The following is a 21,765-nucleotide window of genomic DNA, read 5'->3' on the forward strand; positions in this document are numbered from 1 at the left end:
CTGCGGGAATGAGTAAAATTATTGCACTAAAAAAATTATTAACACTACATTGCACAGTTTATTATCTCAGATGTCTTTTTAAAAGATTACAACTGAAAAATGTATAAATTATATATAAAATTCAACCCACCAAAGTGTCTAGTAGGAGTGACTGTTACACGTCACTGCTAAAACGGGGTGTATGAGGTGTTGATGTCAAGCCCTGAAAATAATATACTTGTGTGTATATTGCATATTCTTCTCCCACATGAGGTACATCTACTGTATTTTTATACAGACTCTGTAATAATGTGCGTCTATGTGTCTCTTCAGCCTCGCGGCCAGTGTACAGTGACCTGTGTTTGGGCGTTTCTCCTAACACCACCCAGCTCTGCCAAATCCCCTGTCCTGTGGAGTGTGAGGTGTCCTCCTGGAGCGCATGGGGGCCCTGCACCTTTGAAAACTGCCAGGATCAGTCCACAAAGAAAGGTACAATCTTAGCTTGAACTATAGGACCAGTTCATCTTTTACAGTTTTGTGTGGGTAGCAGTCTTTTCACTCATCTCACTAAAACAGAACAGATCAATAAAAGTCCTCTTTCATTGTAAATCACATGATTTGTGTACGGGAAGCCTTTCAACGTATAACTCACACCGCCCCACCTCTCACCTCTATCTACGCCATCAGCATCCGGGCCATAAACTTATCACCGCCCACTGGGGCAGAAGATTCATTGTCTCTGAGGTTTATGAACCAGGAGCATTGTAGAGGGAGCAACAAAGAAAAGGAACCCACGAAAAAAGAAAACATGTCACGAAAAAGAGAGAAACAAATCAAGGGTTAGATGTCTTCAAAGAGACTAACACAAGCTTCAAATGGTCTTTAGAAGGAACCGAATCTGCTAGATTCACAGGATGGCGGTTTATCGAATGCTGATGACAGTTGTTACTGGTGTAGCAAAGGTGCTGGCATGCTGGCTGCTTTTCTCGTTAATTATGGCTGGGACAGCGACCCGTGCCATGACTAATGCATATTGACTCTTCCCTAATGAAGCGGCTCAAAAGGATAGGATGGGAGGATATTCTCCACCATGCATCTTAATGATAAATTCTCTGAATCTGTGTTCCACTCACTCTTTTCAAATGCCACAGTTCCAATGACCATACTTCATGCCATATAGCTGTAATGGCAGTTTTTGTACCTCATTATTCAGGGAGATTAGGGCACAGATATATATATATATATATATTATTTGTCAAACATTATAACAATCTTTTATTTTTACAATATAGATTACATTTCATCTATACTGTATATATTTAGGTTTAATATCACTTGTTTAATACAGAAATAGGGTTTAATTTAGGTTTAATAACATTGTTTTCTGTTTGCTTCTCTATAAAATAAAGTATAACGTATAATATAACGTTATTTAAAATATTGTCAGATCACATTTTGGAATTAAATTTTAACCAAATTCTTTGGTGTGATGTCGCACAACAGCCAAATCCAATGCTGTCTTGCCTTTTTCAAAGTGATGAATGTTGATTGATGCTATCATAACCGTGGGACTGTTCTTTTTTTAATATAGCTGTAATCTTTGTTATAGCCTGAACAAGTTGCAAAAATAAGCCTGATGGGAGATAAAGTATGAATTACCTGTGACATCTCAACCTAAAGCCCCAAATAATATGTCAGTGTACACATTAGACGTGATGATGACCCATGCGATTTTTTTTGTATGGCTGTGCCTATTGTCTTTTTTTGATTACCAGGGGCTCATATGAAACTCAGTATCCTGCTTTTGTCTGATAAAGAGACAGAGGCGGCATACGCCATCAGACACCTCCGGGCTGACTGACAGAATGTGATACAATCCTCTTACACGCCATCAATGAGCTCTACACTGACCTTCTGATTAAATAAAAGCCAGAAGGAGAGAGCGGGACAGAAGTAATCAGAGAAAGGGACAACGCTGGCATCTCCAGCTTTCTCCTAAAGGCCCCCCTCTCCCATATTACCTTATCGGCCCCAGACAGCAATGTGGATTAAACCATAGGCCAGGGACCAGCGACAGAGAGGGGAGGGCGATGGCAGGGTACATGTAGGTGACCTTGGCTTGGTCATGAGTCCAGTCCCCCCCCCACCCCTTTTTTTATTCCTCTGGAGCCCTTTCCCTGCCCTTGAATGGGAATACCCCTGGCGTCAAAGCTTCTTCTGTATTAATGGATTGCTGTGTGCATTAGTCCCTTTGGAGAAAAGCAATCATAATGAAGGGAAGAATAATAATATTCATTATGATAAGCTGCTCCAGTAATTTATGTCATCTTGTGCACTTAATGGGCCGATATGTTTATTATAATATTGGGTAATAATAATATGTAATATTAGGGTGATTGCACAATAACACACTGTGACCGTTAAGAGGGTTAACACAAAGGGTTGCACCAACTAGTTGATTTAGTTGAAGTGGTGGGTTGGTGTCGACTAGCAGTGAACATGAAGAGGAAAATTCCCCGGTCCACAAATTGCGCCCCAGTGTATATTATTTTATTTCATTTCATTTTATCTTAAAAATTGTTTATTAGAAAATTATATATACACTACCATTCAAAAATTTGGTGTCGGTAAGGTTTATTTTTGTAAGAAGTCTGTTGATTGATGTTCACCAGGGCTGCATTTATTTGATTTAAAAATACTGTAAAAACAGTAATATTGTGAAATATTACTACAATTTAAAATAACTTGTTTGTAATTTATTCCTGTGATGGCAAAGCTGAATTTTCAGCATCATTACCAGTCCTAATGATGTGTCTCATGATCCTTCAGAAATCATTCTAATATGATAATTTGATGCTCAAGAAACATTTCTTATTATCAATGTTGAAAACAGTTATTTTTGTGGAAACCATAATTCTTTAGAATTCTTTGATTAATCGGAAGTTCAAAACACCGTTCATCACAAATAGAATACTTTTGGAATATTGTAAATACCTTTACTGCCACTTTCATACAATTTAATGCGCCCTTGTTGAATAAAAGTTCATCTTTTTTTTTTTTATCTGACACCATATTTTTAATGGTCATGTATAAATTGTTCTATATAATATTATCTTTAATAAGTACCTGTAATGGCAAATATATTTGGAATTATGTGAAAGTGAAAGCTTGTTGAATTTGCAAGAAACAACAGCAAGCAAACTGCATATTATGAGTCATTTGAATTGATAAACATCTACAAATTAATTACTTACACTGTTCACTAAATCATGTCAAGTCAACTTATTCAAGAATGACTTTGAGTCTCATCTGTGTTGTTCAACAGGTTTCAAACTGAGGAAAAGGAGAATCATAAATGAGCCCACAGGTGGAACAGGGAATTGCCCGCACCTGACTGAGGCAATTCCCTGTGAGGAACCCAGTTGCTATGACTGGCTGCTGGTGAAGCTGGAGGAGTGTGTGCCTGACAATGACAAAGTATGCGGACCGGGAACCCAGAACCCACAAGTACAGTGTATCAACAGTGACGGTAAGTGATACGTACACCTTCATGGTCCTCATTCCATCCTTCATAATTATTCAAGCTAATTAAAAATCTTTGCCTGAATAGATTTTCTATTTAAGGGTCATGCCCAGGCGTGCACTGTGTCGAATGCAGCAACAAACCCAGATTGTTTTGTTCTCGTACAGCTGGGTCCATTCTTGAACTCTGTCCATAGGGCTTATGTTCTGGACTCATGCCCAATGCCGTAATTGCTGTTTTTGCAGAGGCGGCTGGTAGGACTTCTCTATTGTTAGAGTGGCCAGAGGGGAAATTCAGAGCAATCAGAAGTGGCACTGCTGCCTTTTAGTCTTCTAAACACAAAGCCACATGTGCCGGGGCGCTCTGCCGTCTAACCATTCCAAAGGCACGAAACTATCCAATAGCTTTTGGATGTTATTGGCTTGACTGCGTACAAAGAAGCTAGGGAAACCAACACCAGCACCATCTGTGAGATCATAAAAAAATACCGTTTACCTGGGGACAAGTACATGCCTGGATCTGTGACCAATAGCTGACACTGATGCCTCAATACACTGAAAGAGAGGACACTGGGGATGGCTGTAAAACGTTTTTGCTTTAAAGTCTGTTTTTTGGACATCTGTTTATAATGGGCATTTTGTTAAAGTGCCCCAACTATGCTATTTTAAAGGTTCCTAATTTTGTTTTGGAGGTCTCCTGCAATAGGTTTACATGCATCCAAGATCAAAAAACACTTTCATTTTCTGATAATATACATTACAGCTTCACCTCTTTTCTCACAGCGTCTAAAACACAGTTTTAACCCCTCCTTTCCGAGAGCATGCTCTGCTCTGATTGGTCAGATGGCCTTTGTAGGAAGTGAGACTGGAATTAGTGACAGTATATTTCGGCAGTTCAGAATCAGTTCATTATTTTAGGGTACAATAACTGTATTTGGTGTGCACTTTGATCTTTAAAATTTTGCAGACCTTTTACTTTCACAAACATCTATACTACACACTACATGAAAGGTAATTTTCAAAAAAGCATAAAATGTAGGGACACTTTAATAAAATGTATTGTATGTATAATGTATAATTTTTATACCAACCCCCATAAAATCCTCCACCATCTCCATAACATAAGTATTTTAAAAGGTAAAAAATAAATAAATGAAAAAGAACGTCAACATTTTATTCTACAACAACAAACAAGTAAATGTTTTTAAACAAATACACTAACGTTCAAAAGTTTGGGTCAGTAAGAATTTACACTTTTACATTAAATTGATCAAAAGAGACAGTAAAAACACTGATAATGTGAAATATTTCTAATTCAAATAAATACTGTTCTTTTAAACGTTCTGTTCAAGAACCCTGAAAAAATGTAATAGTTTCCACAGAACATTGATAATAATAAGAAATGTTTCTGGAGCAGCAAATCATCATATTAGAATGATTTTTGAAGGATCATGTGACATTGAAGACTGGAGTATTGATGCTGAAAATTCAGCCTTTTCATTACAGGAATAAATTATGTTTTAAGATATATTAAAATAGAAAACAGTTACTTTAAAAGCTAATTATATTTCACAGTATTAGTCTACTGTTTTAACTATTTATTTTTGATCAAATAAATACAGCCTTGGTGTGCATAAGGGATTTATTTTTAAAACAATAAAAAATCTTTCCGACCCCAGACTTTTATTCACAAACAAACATAAAGAACATAAACCACAAATAATCTAATATTGCTTGAGGTTGGCTTGAGAGTTATTACATTGTTTGAGAAGCTTTTATCCGAAGCCACTTATATATCTAATTATGCAGAGCTGTAAAACCTCTCGTCTGTCTTGGTTTTGATCTATATTATTTATAGAGCCTATAACTTCATAGATTTTTGAGAAGTGAAATGACCCAGCTATGTTGTACTAACAATTTCTTTTTAATGGGATTTTATGGATGAACACTTCTCTCTGGTTGATGAGGGAACAAAATTCAGTGCCGCCAACCTGATTCATCCTATCTAATTCATTTCATATAATAGAGACTAGCGCATAGCTGAGTGAATATTAAGGAACGAAGTGGAAAGCCTGTCTCCAACATGTGGAAGTAAAATAGGTTCATTCAGTGAGCTTATCAAAAATAATTAACCTTAAATTAATGTGGATATGAGGGACAAGTAGAATATTCACTTTTTAAAATACAACCGGCAACTCTGTGACTTCTTTCCTTATTGTTAATGTCTTGTCTGGATGTGCGACACGACTCGGCTTGCATTAATGAATCAATTATGAGCGGCGCACTGTAATTGTATTTTACATCCTCACATTTCGCTCCTTGTTCCAGTAAATTTCAGTGTGCGGACATGGCAATTACTGCGACATTCCAGAACCTCAGCATTCACATCGCTAATGAGGACTCGGGGGAGAGAGAAAGAGAGCGAGAGAGGCGGTGTGCGTGTGTGTGTAACTCAATCAGTTTTGCAAGGCTCATAATCAAGCATCCCATTCACACCAACTGAAGGTGTCATACTGTCTGTGCCTCAGCTGTCACCACGGTGACGACTGACACCCCCCACCCCCCACCCCCCATACGAACCTCATCGCCTAGACAGTTTCCCTGAGACCTTCCTTAACATGCCATGTGGAACCACTGTACTTTATACAGTATAGTGGTCTGATTCTATAGCTGTAGCTGTATATTAATTAAACAGTTCGATGATTCATTTATTAACTAAAGAAACTGATCACCCTGTATTAACCCTTTAACTTTTCTCCTCTTAAATATACTGTATATGTGGGTCAAAGTGGTCCGGCATGTATAAATATGATGCAAAGCACTGCTGATTTTGTCATTGAGATGGTAATTTAATGATTTGGGCTGCCGTTTGTGGGTCAGATTTTGTCTGGGGACCCAAATGCCTTAATTAACACTAAATATGTCATTCCAAACCTGTATGACTTTCTTTCTTCTGTAAATGAAAAAAAGAAGTCAATTTGAAGGATGTTTCTACTGTACAAAACAACAACGGACCCCATTGACTTTCATTATATGGCTAACATATCTTCTTCTGTGTTTCACAAAATGAAGAAAGTCATATAGGTTTGGAATGACATGAGGCTGAATAAATTATTTATGAATTTTCATTTTTGGGTGAAGTTTTGAGTGCAACAGTCAGGTTCCGGAAGTAAAAACTAAAGATAACTTACGAGGATATTCAACGTTATTTGCTGATGCTGTACAGAAAATTCCACAAATCAGAGAGTCGAAACAAGCAAAAAAAAAGAAGAAGATAATAATATATAATATATATTTAAATCCCTATGGGAGAAATAAGTGGAAAAATTCTTCTGGAACCAATGCCGCTGAAAAATTAGGCGGACGCTGTCTTTAATATTGCCTATTCTCTGCCATTACTGTACATTTATAACAATAAATGACCAACATATACAATGTATACCTTTTAATGTGAAATAGACAAATACGAAAACTGTTAGATCACATGATCAAACACCTGTAAATTCAGAAAGTATCCATTTTCATCCAATTATATCCTTACATATATCCTTACACCCAAATGAATAAATAGTATTTGATTGCACTATAGAGAGTGCAGAATCCAAAAACTGAAAGAAACAAAGGCCATTACTCTGTTCCTCCCTAGCCACAGGCTTGCTGCAACATGTTGACCCATTTAAGTCCAGATACCTTGCTCTAGTGAGGAATAATATGATTTGTTCAAGGTCACCTCTTTCTTTGTCCTGCCTCGCAGACGGGTAGATGGTGAATATGTTGTTCTGGCACCGGCGCAGAGGCGCCTGTATAAGTGAAATTAACTCTGTTAGAGTCAGTCTGCATTTAGCTGAACTCCCTCTCTCCCTCATTAACTTTGAGGAGAGTAGCGTGCAGCCTCATCACAATGTGACAGCGCTCAATAGACGAAATGTCAGATGCTGTCTGGTTCTTTTCCATCAGGGGACAGTCAGACGCAGGTGAGGTTTAACACATCTGAGATGTATAAGGGCTAGACGTACAGCTAATATTATGTTTCCCCCAGCATGTTCTCATTGAGTTATTCATGAGGACAGTTGATTTGTTTTTCCTCAAGTCTGAAGGATTTGTGAGGAGTGCCTTATGTGTAGGATTTAATTTAATTTTATTTTATTTTATTTTTTATTTATAATATGGTAACCAGCTAATGATCAGCGTAGACTGGCTACTTTGTTCCAAAACACAGCTATCAGCTTAACATGGATATTGTATGCTCTATAAATATGTGGTTGTGAATAGATTATTATTATTTTTTTGGACTCAGCCAGTTGGTGTATTTTCGTGTATTAAGATCCTCTTTGTCTTGTTTTTCAAATTAAACCTCTAAAAAGCAAATGAATGTCTGTAATGGACTGTAATGATTTTTTCCTGGTGTGAAATGCTTCCTTTTGGATGTGTATCAATGCCAGCAGTGTGAGGAAGTGTAACTCTTTCCCACCCCCAGTCTCAACGCTCTCTCCTCATTGTTCCCTAGTGCCTCCCCTCTTCTCTCAATTATTGATTCCTGTTGTCTGGTGCTGATGAGAATAGATCTGTTGTGTCCCATGGGGTCATGCAGTGTCATCTGACTCAGTGGGTTTTCTGTCACTTTGGGCTCTTTTTCAGGGTGGGGTTCACCGATCGATTTACGGGCTGGTGCACGATCCACAGAGGGGTTGGTGTCCAAAACTAGGTCTTTCAGATGACCTCTATGAGCAAATTATGGTTTTGTTAGGTTTTGTTTTTTGTTTGGTTTGCTTTGTTGTTTTGTTTGTTTTGTTTTGTTTTGATTTGTTTTCTTTTAATTTTGCTTGTTTTGTTTTTTGTTTTTGTTTGGTTGTGCTTGTTTATGTATGTTTTACATTGTTTTTGTTTGGTTGTGCTTTTTATGTTTGTTTTGCATTGCTTTGTTTTGTTTTTTGTTTTGTGAGATTTTTGTTAGCTTTGTTTTTGTATTGTTTTTTTCTGATTTGGTTCAGAAAACCAAATTGTTTTGGTGTTTTCTGTTTTGTTTGTTTAATTAATGAAACAAATCTTAATCATCTCAAGTACTCATATGAGCACGTCAGAATGTTAATGATACATAGTTGCAGTGGATAAATTGGCTAGAATTTCATGTTATTGCAAACATCTCAGAATCATCTCTTTCTGTCATTCGCTTATAGTTATTTTACTTATACTCTGTTATACTGCTTTATATTGCAAACTTTTAATTGTGATCATGTTATTTTTGTTTCATTATCATAATCATAAACAGACCGGTGTGTAGCGCAAATAGTTTTACCACTTACAACACTTTGTTATTCTTAATTATTTACCTATAACATGAAAAAAAGCTTACTTTGATGTTGCAAAATAAGGTGGATAGGGGACATTAAGGATGTGCCCAACCTTATAAATGTAGTCTTGAATTTGATCAACGGCCCTGTTTGTGCATATATACTACTGTTTAAGCAGAGTGTTAATGTGTAAAGGAGTACGTTTTCCTTAGTGTCTGGAATAGAGTAGATTTGACAGCACTTGGCTGTGGATCATATGCACAGTATGAATTCTTTGTGTGGTTAGATTTATGCACAGTGACGTGTATTAATGTTCACACAATTTAACACCGCATCAGATGAATTAAGTTTCCCTTTTAGAAACCTGTTGGTGTATTTTTTTTTTTGAGGATACAAAATTTGTTACACTTTGCCCTATCATTGTGGTTTCTAATTTGTTACAGTGTGACCTGTCATATTCATTTGGTTCCATATCAGCTTACACATAATGTTTGCTAGTCCATTGGCATCCTTATTTAGGATATGAGATTATAACAGACCCGTGTTTTGCTGTTTCCAGGTGAATACGTGGACCGGCAGCTGTGTCGGGATGCCATCCTTCCCATGCCTGTCCTGTGTGAGGTGTCCTGCCCCAAAGACTGTGTGCTCAGTCCCTGGACTTCCTGGTCTCTGTGTTCCAACACCTGCTCAGGGAAGAACACAGAGGGCAAGCAGACCAGAGCACGCTCCATTCTGGCCTACGACTCAGGGGACGGTAGGGTTTTTACCATTATCCAACCACTTATACCCCGTTTCCACCAAAATGGTGCAGATTCTTGTGTAAGAGCTGGTGCTCGGACAGGAGATTCATGAACGTCTCTTAGAACTAGATTTCCACTGAGCTGAACAATGATGTACCTTAGTATGTTACTACATAGTATGCATATTGCAGTTATTGTTTATGAGACTTATGAGTGTAAAAAACACATTTTAACATGGAAGCAATTTAATTACTCATCTATATATCACAGGCTTCTTTTGTTGCAACAGTGAGAAGTTAAATGAATAAAATTCATAATAATCAGATCAAATATATTTGGGAATAATATTTTATGGTTCAAAATTTATGGTCAGTAAGATTTTTATTGTGCTCACCAAGGCTGCATTTATTTGTTAAAAAATACAGTAAAATACAGTAATATGATTTATTCCTGTTTTGGCAAAGCTGAATTTTCAGCATCATTACTCCAGTCTTCAGTATCACATGATCCTTCAGAAATCATTATAATAGGCTGGCTTGCTGCTCAAAAACATTTATTACTATTATGGGTGTTGAAAACAGTTGTGCTGAGTAATATTTTTGTGGAAACTGTGATATTTGTTTTGATTATTTGATGAATAGAAAGTTTAATAGAACAGCATTTATGTGAAAAATAGATATATATTTTTGCAATTATTATAAGGTAAGTATTTACTTTTGGTCAATTTAATGTATCCTTAAAAAAAAAAAACTTATAACGCCAACCTTTTTCTATTTTAGCATTTTTGCCGTCTTTATGCCAAACCAGACTTCTTTTGGTGCAACATTAAGAAGTTTTAAAATTCATAAGCATCGATTCACACATATGATGCTTGTAAATAATATTTTATTTTAGACCCAGAGAGTTTTACTGAAAACGTGTGACATTTTTATTCAGCAATTTTGACAACAGGTCACAGTCGATTTTTCTGACCTGCATCTTTCAATTTTCCTAGTTTACCATAAAGCATTGCTTTACTTGATGCACTATGTGCAGCATGAGCTTTCTTTTCCTCAGAACATCCGGCTGAAAAAAGTGTTTAACATTATAGACCTTTCTATGATTCATATTTTAATGAAGTATGGAATCATCCAGATGAGGTGCAAAACTAGACTGTTTTGCAAAGGTCTCTACAAAGATTTCTGCTTCCTTAGATATAATCACTACCGTTATTTTCTACGGCTGTGGATATATATCCATGCAGATTTTCAAGTAGACATGAGCAGATTATGAATATTTTACCGCATACACCTCCCTTATGTTAGTTTAACTTTCTTTCATGAGAGCGGCTTAAAAACACCGCCCATAACAAGGTAATAAGGGTCTCTGAGCATTAAGTGATTCAAACCTCAGGTGAGCTCAGGCTGTAAGTGTGTATCTGATGTGCAATAGACTGATGGATAAGTGGTTGCTTTGGGCTAAAACCTCTTCCTTCCCTCCACCACTCACCAGCCAGAAATCCATTTCCACAAATATGCAGCTTGAGGGAACAGGACTTGCACTGCTGACTGAGAGCAAATCGGCTTGGTTTGCTCCATCATTTTTACGGTCATTCTAGTGCTATAATCAAAGGCAGTGTGTTTGGTGCATCTGTGGAGTGGGATTGCTTTATATATTACAGTTTTAGCACAAATATATGGCCACATATGCGCAATGACGCGTTCTGCCCTGTGGCGAATTGTGCTACGTGCGGTGGTACTCTATTAGCCTTCAAACGATGCAGGAGACGGTGCACCGAATTGATGACAAGCGTCTGAGAAAGCAGATGTGTGCTGACAGTAGCATGAAGTTTAGTAGATCCTGTTCTGCTTGCCATCTGTCTCTGTGTGAGATTATGGCGCGAATAGCATGAAGCTATGGTCATTTCGCTGTCTATGTTGTGCATGAAGAATGAACAGGAAGAACACCTAGCTGTCTCAGAATAGAAATGTACAATCCCACTCCAGTTACCTAATTTCTATGGAGTATATAGGTTGTGAGGGCCTCATATAAAATAGGTTCCAAGAGCTGCATAATGGGTGCCAAGGACAATTTGAAAGTAAAAAAAAAAAAAAAAAAGGTTGCAAAGTAAACATGTAAACTTAAATGGATATTTCACCCAAAAATGAAAATTCTGTCATTAATTACTCATCCTCATGTCGTTCCATACCTGTAAGACTTTTGTTCATCTTCGGAAGACAAATGAAGATCTTTTTGATGAAATCTGAGTAATTTCTGTCCCTCCATTGACAGCTACGCAACTACCACTTTGATGCTTCAAAAAGTTCATAAAGAGATCGTAAAACTAATCAATATGAATTGAGCGGTTTAGTCAAAATTTTCTGAAGAGACTCGACCCCTTTATATAATGAACATATATCATTTAGGCTTTTATTCACATTTTAACATTGATCAGCAAACATAAACTGAAGCTCAACCAAACTTGCTTGATGTGCGAGAACAAACCTTTTGTAAAAGCTCAAACGTGCTGCGTAACATGAGAATGAACCTCATTGGTTCTCGCACTTCAAGCGAACATGCATGAGCTTCCGTTTACCACAACTGATGTGTGAGTTGATGAATGTTTATATGTGAATAAAAGCCTAAATTAAATCTGTTCATCATATAAAGCGAAATTTGAACTAAACCACTCAATTTATATGGATAAGATATATGATCTCTTTATGAAGCTCTCAGATTTCATCAAAAATATCTTCATTTGTTCATTTGTTCAATTGTTTCTGAAGATGAACAAAATCTTATGGGTTTGGAACGACATGCGGGTTAGTAAATAATGACAGAATTTTCATTTTTGGGTGAACTATCCCTTAATTTGATTCATATTATTTGAATTAAAATCATTGTTAGGATTATTAAAATAAATGTAATATGTTTGATGTAATATCGTTAACAAATTTACAGAATTTGAAATTTCAATTTGCAATCTTTTGAACAGTAGTATACATCTAATATGGAAAATATTTAAGATATGACGTGGCTAGATCCATTTTATGTTCTTCATCTGACTGTAACAATTATAAAATTGTTTTTTAATGTGTTAAATTATTTGTAATCAATTTGTCAGTTATAACTTGCAACTATAATGGTTGCAACCAGTTGAGGCGTAATTATGCTAAATCAAATGTTTGGTCTCAAACTCGTAAGACGTACTTTTGGGCAGGTTGTACATAACTTGCAATTACATCATTCAGTTTTCAAGTCCAGTAGTGACATGATGTGTCTGTTTAGAGAGAGGTTCACAGATCACAGACTGAGCAGTAGCACCGTTTCAGTTGCCAGTCCCTGAAACTTGTTCAGTGTCCTGGAAAAGTTCTCTCACTAGTGACAGCCTAGTGCATATCAAAAGGATAACATTTTAATGGAACGTTAAAATATTTATGATTATGCATTTTAATGCACGGTTACATATGTAACACATATTTGCTCTTTCTAAGTGAAGGGTTTGACTATTTTTAAATTCACCACTTCTTGAGGATGTCGTGTAGGCATCACTGCGTTCTACGTCAAATGAAGATTAACACAAAATGAAATGTGGATGGCTGGAGCTGCAATATGAACTGCTGCTCTTAATGGTGCAAAGATGGACCAAGGACATGCAATTACTCTGAGCTGTGCACAGACTCACTTTTGTAATTGTACAAAGGATTAGTCTTCATCTGAGTCACAGGTCAATAAACAACCGGAGGGAGTGTTAATCCCCATTTGAAACAATGCGATTCTGGTGCAGCTTTTTGAAGCTCTGCTAATGCACTGCCCTGGCATGCCCTGAACCACTATGAGATGCTTTGGAAGTCAAATAACCCTCCTTTTGTAACTCTGAAGAGTTTTTTTCTCTATTTCAGGGCCATTATGGTGGCCGTGACTAGCTGCTCACGGCAAGTGTTTTCTAATGGTTCTCACATGTCTAATGAAGTGTGTGATAATAGTCGATAACCTTTTTATAAACGAGCTACTGAAAGACTGTGTTCTGCATTGCTACAAGTCTATTTTGGTGCTCTTGAAAAAGGAGCACTGCTTGATACATGCTTTGTCAATTTTTCTCATTCACTGGTTTACCATTTTCCCATTGATCCACCGGTATGCGGTCGTTAAGACACACCATTGAGGTAATGGCTGACCACTCCTTAGGGATTCTAGTGCTTTGTGTGACTGCAGGTTGTAAAGAAAACCAAGCAATGCCTGGTAAATAAATTTGGGAACAGCTCTCATCCTGACAGAAATGGTTGTGGTAGCATCACACTTAGGGCCCTATCATACATCCGGTGCAATGCCGCGCCAGGCGCGTGTTGTTTTCTAGTTTCAGCCTGACGCAGTTATCATTTTCACGTCCTGCGCCACGTTGTTTAAATAGCAAATGCATTTGCGCCCATTTGTGCACCCATGGGCATGCTGGTCTGAAAACGAGGTGTGTTCTGGCACATTGTTGGCGCGTTGCTTTTTTGAGGCAACAGAAATAGACTGCGCCATTGACCAACTGAAACCTGGTCTAAAGTCAATGGCGCAATATTTTTTTTGTTATTTAAAGAGTGCGTTAATAATGTTCGCCTATAGGCGGGTCCACAACGCGCGTACACTTTGTCCCGTAGATGGTTTGATCCGTTTCCTCGCTAGAGAAGCATTCAGTTTTTCCGCTTGCAAATTCCGTCATGTAAATAGCGAATCCGCCATGGCGCGAGCGCAACTGGCTTTTAAAGGGAATGGGAGATGAGACTGTGATTGGTTTATTGCACGTTACACCCACATAACGCCCCCATTGCTCAGTAAGAGAATAGGGACAACCCTTTTAGACCATTTTTCCCATCGTTAAACTGGCAAAAGTGGATTCTGACTCACCCTAAGTGCACTTGTGCCGTGCACTTTAGACCAGTGGTTCTCAATTCCAGTCCTCGTGACCCACTGCTCTGCACATTTTGTATGTCTCTCTTATCTGACACACTCAGTTCAGTTCATGGAGTCTCTCCTAATGAGCTGATGATCTGGTTCAGGTGTGTTAAATAAGGGAGACATACAAAATGTGCAGAGCAGTGGGTCACGAGGACTGGAATTGAGAACCACTGCTTTAGACCATGCGCTTGGATCGTTAAAATAGGTCCCATAGACTTCAGAAGATAGATAGATAGATAGATAGATAGATAGATAGATAGATAGATAGATAGATAGATAGATAGATAGATAGATAGATAGATAGATAGATAGATATTGAGGAGCTGAGATAGATAGACTTTTTTTTTCCATAGGAGTAATACATACAGTAGTAGTAACTATCCAATTTGTAATATTTGTTATAGACTCTTATTCCCTGTGCATTATATTACAGATTTTTACTTTAAGGATAGCTACAACTGTAAAAATACAATGTAAAGATGTTTGGGTTTATGATTTAGCCAGTATTGTAACACCTGACCCTTTTTATCTTCTAGGTGGGAGTCAGTGCCCCAACAGCAGTGCCTTGCAGGAGGTGCGCAACTGCAATGATCATCCCTGCACTGTGTACCACTGGCAGACGGGACCCTGGGGTCAGTGCATAGAGGACACCTCCGTCCCGTCTGCCAACAGCTCGCTCAGCCGCGCCAGAGCAGGAGTCGGCACTAATGAGGCGTTCTGCTCGGTCGGCATGCAGACGCGCAAAGTCATTTGTGTACGGGTCAATGTGGGACAGGTGCCTCCTAAAAAGTATGTGTTTTTATAAATGTCATGCGTTTCATTTATGGCGGACAAATGCTATGATTAATAGATACTGTATATGAATGTAATTTTATTACATCCATTATTGGTCTGTATTGTTGTTCAATGGAAAAAAGCGGAACATAGTAAAGCTACTTATATTGTGCTAAAATATTTATTTCTGTTTTATATATTATATTATTGAATCTTAATGGCTGAAAGCCTTTTCTAGCCATGCAATATTCTACTAATGTCACATGGAAACCGTTTTACAATTTATATAGGCTAACTCCATTTCACTTTCTGCTGGATCTATACTGGCAGCATTTGTCACAGTGAGCGTCAATGGTGGAGGAGCAAACCCACTACAATTTTACAAATAATACCGTTATTGTATCACAGAATTGAGTTTTTGCTGTATATTATATTATATTATATTATATTATATTATATTATATTATATTATATTATATTATATTATATTATATTATTTTGTTCATACTTTGGTCTTTGCAAAATTTAACAAAGAGCTCACTAATTGCTAATGATTTTCTACTAATTATTAAACAGTGTTTTATCTATAATTAGATCCTCATACATTTTTTACCAATTACCTTTATTTACTGTCTAAACCATATGTGTCCTCATGTGGGTCACAGACAGCCCAATTTATTTATTCATTTATTTGTATTTATTTTATTATTATCATTTGTTGGAGTAGATATTGAAGCAGATTATATTTCTAAACATGTATTGTTATATGTATATAACATGTATTCTGGTTATAAAGCTCAATCTTGAGGTCCTCCGCTTGATTTTTATTGACAGATAGAGGCTTTAAGTTAATGAGCTCTCAGTCTGTAGTTTTAAGCATCTGGATCTGGTCTTTCCCTGAAGGCGTCTACTGGGAAAATAAATGATCTGTTTATTTATTCAGTTTAATAACAGCATTATTCTGTCAGTGGCTGTGGAAATAGGGTGTGTAGCTCAGGGACCCCATGCTGGTAATGGAAATGAGTCCCGTTTTCTTCCCGGGGTTATTCATGTGCTGGGCTTTACCCACCGATCTACACATTCATATACACACGTGAGACGCATGCTGATCGTTATGGGATTTCATGTGAAAGGAGCAGGAATATTGGTGTGATGAAGGGATGGGGATTGATAGATTGATTAGAGGTTGAAATCACATTATTTATATTATGCTATGTACAGTATATACTTTACCTACCAAAAGTTTGTGGTCGGTAAGGTTTTTTAATGTTTTAAGTATCTTATGCTTAGCAAGGCTGCATTTATTTGATTTAAAATAAAGTAAAAACTGTAATATTGTGAAATATATATACTTGCTATTTTAATATATTTTAAGGTGTAATTTATTCCTGTGATGCAAAGCTGAAATTTCAGCATCATCAGACTCCAGTCTTCAGTGGCACATGATCCTTCAGAAATTATTGTAATATGGTGATTTGCTGCTCACGAGACATTTATTATTATCAGTTTTGAAAACAGCTGCTTAATATTTTTGTGGATACCACCAAACAGTTTTTGATAAATAGAAATCAATACCATTTATTTGAAATAGAATTGTTTTGATTATGAATTACATTACATTATGAATGCCTTTACTGATACTTTTGATCAATTTGACAATGCATCATTGTCAAATAAAAGTATTAATTTCTGTCAAAAAAAAATTATAACTACTGACCCCAAACTTTTGATATTATTTATGTTCAAACAAAAGTAAATATATTCACAATTCTAAGTCACTCTGTAACACTTGCAATTTTATTTTGCAATACTAATACTAACTGTGTGAAAAGTTGAACATTAGAAAATACCATTGATTTCATAATGTCTTAATATTTGGTTTGTTTTCATTTTGCTTTAATGACAGCAGCACTCAAGCTTCATGAACAAGTTTGTATCAAAACTGAGCATCTTAAGATGAGCTTTTACACTTTTACACGTTATGTGCTTCTTCTAAACAGCATCTGAGCATCTGTTCATCCTGGTTTAATGTGTTTATATATAGGTGTCCAGAGAGTCTGCGTCCCGAGACTGTAAGACCGTGTCTTCTGCCCTGCAAGAGAGACTGTATGGTCACTCCGTACAGTGATTGGACACCCTGCCCTTCCACCTGCCTGACAGGTGCTGCTCTGCTTCTGCTTTTTAACACACACTTATATAACTGACATATAAAACTAAATAAAAATAGAAACATGTTTCTCAAAGGCTGAAGTTGTCTTTTATTGTTAAGAAACAGATTCTTTGTTACCATTATTTGCACATATTTATAGATGCCTTCACCCAGTGGGAGTAACAATCACCGAATCAAGTTTATTAAAAAAAGGCACTTTATTTTGAAGTCATTAAACCAAAAAGCAGATGGTTGCTGGAATAAATATACATTAACATTAACATTTTCAGAGGTATTAAAGCTAAGGTTGGCTGAAAGCCTTGTTAAATGCAACACAGTCATAGAGAGACTACTGAACCGATTCGATTTAACAGTGGGATGGTGTTTTTGCAAGATTTTCTATATTTATTCGTGACAATTTCATACGTTCTGTCCATCCTCTTGTGTATATCCAGGGGGCAACATCAAAAAGAAGCAATCAAGGAAGCGCATTATCATTCAGCTTCCGGCTAACGGGGGCCAAGACTGTCCAGAACTGCTCTTCCAGGAGAAGGAATGCGATTCCTCGTCTGTTTGTCCAGGCTACAGGTGAACACAATACCTCTGGTTGCACTTTTAGTACAGAAATTTTAAAAAACAAATAAAAAAAGTGCAATTATTAATTCCTAAACTTAATAAACTTAGTATATTATTACTTTATCATCATATTACTATATTATTATGTATTAAGTTTATTATATATAATTTGTAATTTTAGTATAGAAATGTAAAAAAAATCATAAAAATATAATATATATATATTATATTTACATTTTGCAACTGATTTTATGAAATTTCTGTAGTACAATTATTCAAAATTAAAGTTTAGGGTCTGTAAGATTTTCTTCCGAAAGAAATTAATAGTTGTATTTATTATGGATTCATTGATTCAATTGAACAGTGACTGTAAAGTGACGGTAAAGTCTTCTATAATCTTGCAAAAAAAAAAAAAAATTTAAATAAATTCTTTAAAAAACGAGCTCTTTCAAACTTTCTATTAATCAAAGAATCCTGAAAAAAAAAATATATATTTATCACGGTTTCCACAAAAATATGAAGCAGCACAACTGTTTTCAACACTGATAATAATAAGAAATGTTTCTTGAGCATCAAATCAGCATATAATGATGATTTCAAAAGGTTCATGTGACACTGAAGACTCGAGTAATGATGCTGAAAATTCAGCTTTGCCATCACAGGCATAAATTACAAAACAGTTCTTTTAAATTGTAATAATGTTTTACAATATTACTGTTTTTACTGTATTTTTAAATCAAATACATGCCGCCCTGAACATCAATCAACAGACTTCTTACAAAAACAAACTTACCGACCCCAAAATTCAGCTTTGCTTCACAGGAATGAAGTACATCTTAAAATATAATAAAATAGCAAGCATGTATTTAAATTGTAATAATATTTTACAATATTAATGTTTTGACTATTTGTTGATCATATATGTGTATGTGTATATATACATATGCACAAAAATCTAAACTGCCTTATATGTGCTATAGGTGGAAAACCCACAAGTGGCGCAGGTGTCAGTTGGTGCCCTGGATCATTCGGCAGGACAGTCCTGGAGCACAGGAGACATGTGGACCAGGACTACAGGCTAGAGGTACAGAAAACCCCTCATTATCAACTTAAAAACTGGCTACTGAGATGCAACATCTTTCAATTTTAACATAATCGTGTCGGTGCTTGTAGCAGTGCTTTACTTTGCAGCTGGGGAGATAGTTAAGCGCATGCTAAATGCATGAGATCGGTATTAATTTGATCTGTGACTGAGTGTTTAGCATCAAAGGTTTGTGCAAACTCTTCTGGATTTAACCGAAATGCTCTTTAAGAGGTTCGGGAAGCTCTCTGAAGCAGTCAGAAGCTCAACCCTTTGCTCTGACTCTCACCAGTAAACCCTCTCAGGGTTCAAATGCAGGCCATTACTGCGGTGCGATTTCAAAAAACGATTTGAAAACGAAAGATGAGAGTCGTATGTTATATACGCCCCGAGACAGTGGATTTTGCTACTATTTAAGCATTTGATTTCTCTGATAGAGATGCATTTACCGCATATGGAAGGTTCTACTGACATAAAAGCATTTTAATGTGTTAAAATTTATTTGCTTATAAAAACGGATGATGTTAGCATATTTTGGTCTTTGAGTGAAATATAAAGTTATTAAATGGTAAAAGCTTCTTTAGAAAGCAACTTCTCAGCACTGCTTACATTAACAACCATTACCCGTAACAGTATCCCTCAAAACGCCAGCATGACCGAAGAAGCAATCCAATACAATAGCTTTCACCCTCATTCAATGATATAAATCTGGATCAGTCTGGCTACTCAAGTCAATAGGCATTTAACCGCCTTCTCGTGTAATCCATCACAAGATGCTTATCTTTATTCAGTATGTGTGGCTTTATAGGTGAGACTGGGCTGATATTTATCAGTGTTAACCCAGAGAAGTGCATTTTTTTTCTTTGTCTGGCATCTTCATCCTCTTTCTTCTTTTCTCCCCCAGCCGTCTCGTGTAAGAAGTTGGATGGTGGACCTGCAGACGTTGCAGCCTGTCTCAACTTTGCGGGTCCTATGCCTCAACTCACTCAGTCCTGCCAGCTTCCATGCCAGGATGACTGCCAGCTCACCGCCTGGTCCAAATTCTCATCCTGCGCCGCTGATTGTGTGGGCGTCCGAACCAGGAAAAGGACTCTTGTTGGTAAGTGCTGGATCAGCAGGTCTAATGATAACTTCCTGATGCAAAGTCCTCAAACTGGCTTTTCTCACCCACGTCGCGTTCAACAGAACTAGATTACTGTATAATGCACGACATTAATGCAACATTCTTTCAGATGCATTTTTGTCCTTTGCATTATTATAAATATATTATACATTGCAGTAGGTAAGATGTATTTAATGTTAAGCATAAGAGCATACTAAAGTCTCTTATAAATCCAATAAAAACTGTAATGTTTGGAAATATGTGTGTATATTATAAAAGTGCCAACATGTGTTTAAATAAAACAAATGGCTTTCATATTATCATTGTACTAAAATTTTTTTTTTTTTTTTTATTAAAATGAAAGCACGCTACTTTTTTATTTTTTACTTTTTTAAAGCAGAATACTATTTTTAAATGCATGTATGTATCTAAGACTTTAAATGCAAAAAAATATATATCAATTTAAAAAATTGTCATCCTTATCTTTCTGCGACCCAGTTTGAAAACCTCTTCCTTTATTGTTTTTTCAACAGATTTGTTTTATCTATGTGTGTATTCTTTAAAATTCAAGAAAATCTGTCCATTGAGTCATGAGGACGATTGATTAACCTGAGGAAAACCCTCTGTGTTACAAATAGTTTTACAAAAATGCTCTCTCTTAGATGCAAATGCCTTAACCTCACCTGATCCAGAAATGTGTTTTAACCTTTAGTATAAAGTGCCATGAGAAGCTTAGCCAGTTACTTAGAGTTGAACAAAATACAGGGTGCGTGCCAAGACTTATTTGCCCTTTGGAAGACTTGCTGTAAGTCAAGCAACTTTGCAAAAGGGATTACATGAGATTAGTGCCATAGGTCTTTCAATTTGGATAAGTCTACTTACTAATGATTAACAGATCAGTGTGTTTCGACCAAAGGAGCTAGATACCATTACATGGTCATTTCCGTGCGTACCGTATCGTATTATTCCAAAAGATTTATTCCTCTAAACATGAAAGCATTTTGAAATGGATAACATGACCTTTTAACTTTTGATCTACCAAGTAAGTATTGTATGTTTGTGTGACTGTACACAGGTAAAAGCAAAAAGAGAGAGCAATGTAAAAACACACAGATGTATCCTCTGAGCGAAACCCAGTACTGCCCCTGCAACAAGTACAACGCCCAGCCTGTGGGGAACTGGTCCGACTGCATCCTTCCCGAGGGTGGACGAGTAGAGGGCCTGTTGGGTATGAAAGTGCTAGGGGATATCAAGGAGTGTGGCCAGGGTTACCGGTTTCAAGCCATGGTGTGTTACGACCAGGATAACCGGCTCGTGGAGACGTCACGCTGCAACAGTCACGGTGGGTGAAAAAAAAGATGACGTAATTTCTGCATCACCAAAGATTATTATTGCAAACAGGTTTTCTAAACACTTCCCTGTACGCCAATGGTTGGACAAACAAATAGTCCCGCCCCCAAACTCACATCATTGGTTGAGCCAGTGTTGCTGTCGTGAAGAGTGTTTTTTGACAAAATTATCATCTTGTAAATTTAGACAATATTTTCCCAGATTAAATAAATTGGTTTTACTCAATTAAACTTTTTTTATGATTATTTATTATTATTTATTTTTTTGTGCAAAATAAT

At 36.7% G+C, this 21,765-nt stretch overlaps 1 protein-coding gene across 1 annotated transcript in view; it reads left to right on the forward strand.

The window, feature by feature from the left end:
• Positions 1–21,765, forward strand: part of thsd7aa (thrombospondin, type I, domain containing 7Aa) — a 123,918-nt gene that overhangs the window by 66,770 nt on the left and 35,383 nt on the right. Inside the window, exons 5-13 of the mRNA XM_084130496.1 lie at positions 313–468; positions 3,305–3,508; positions 9,352–9,546; positions 14,992–15,244; positions 17,274–17,389; positions 17,834–17,966; positions 18,935–19,038; positions 19,940–20,134; positions 21,213–21,479. Of these exons, the coding sequence (XP_083986622.1) occupies positions 313–468; positions 3,305–3,508; positions 9,352–9,546; positions 14,992–15,244; positions 17,274–17,389; positions 17,834–17,966; positions 18,935–19,038; positions 19,940–20,134; positions 21,213–21,479 (1,623 nt within the window). The remainder of the gene's footprint in view (positions 1–312; positions 469–3,304; positions 3,509–9,351; positions 9,547–14,991; positions 15,245–17,273; positions 17,390–17,833; positions 17,967–18,934; positions 19,039–19,939; positions 20,135–21,212; positions 21,480–21,765) is intronic.

The sequence above is a fragment of the Abramis brama genome (assembly GCF_963993115.1).
Source record: "Abramis brama genome assembly, chromosome: 12".
In the NCBI taxonomy this organism is placed as follows: domain Eukaryota; kingdom Metazoa; phylum Chordata; class Actinopteri; order Cypriniformes; family Leuciscidae; genus Abramis; species Abramis brama.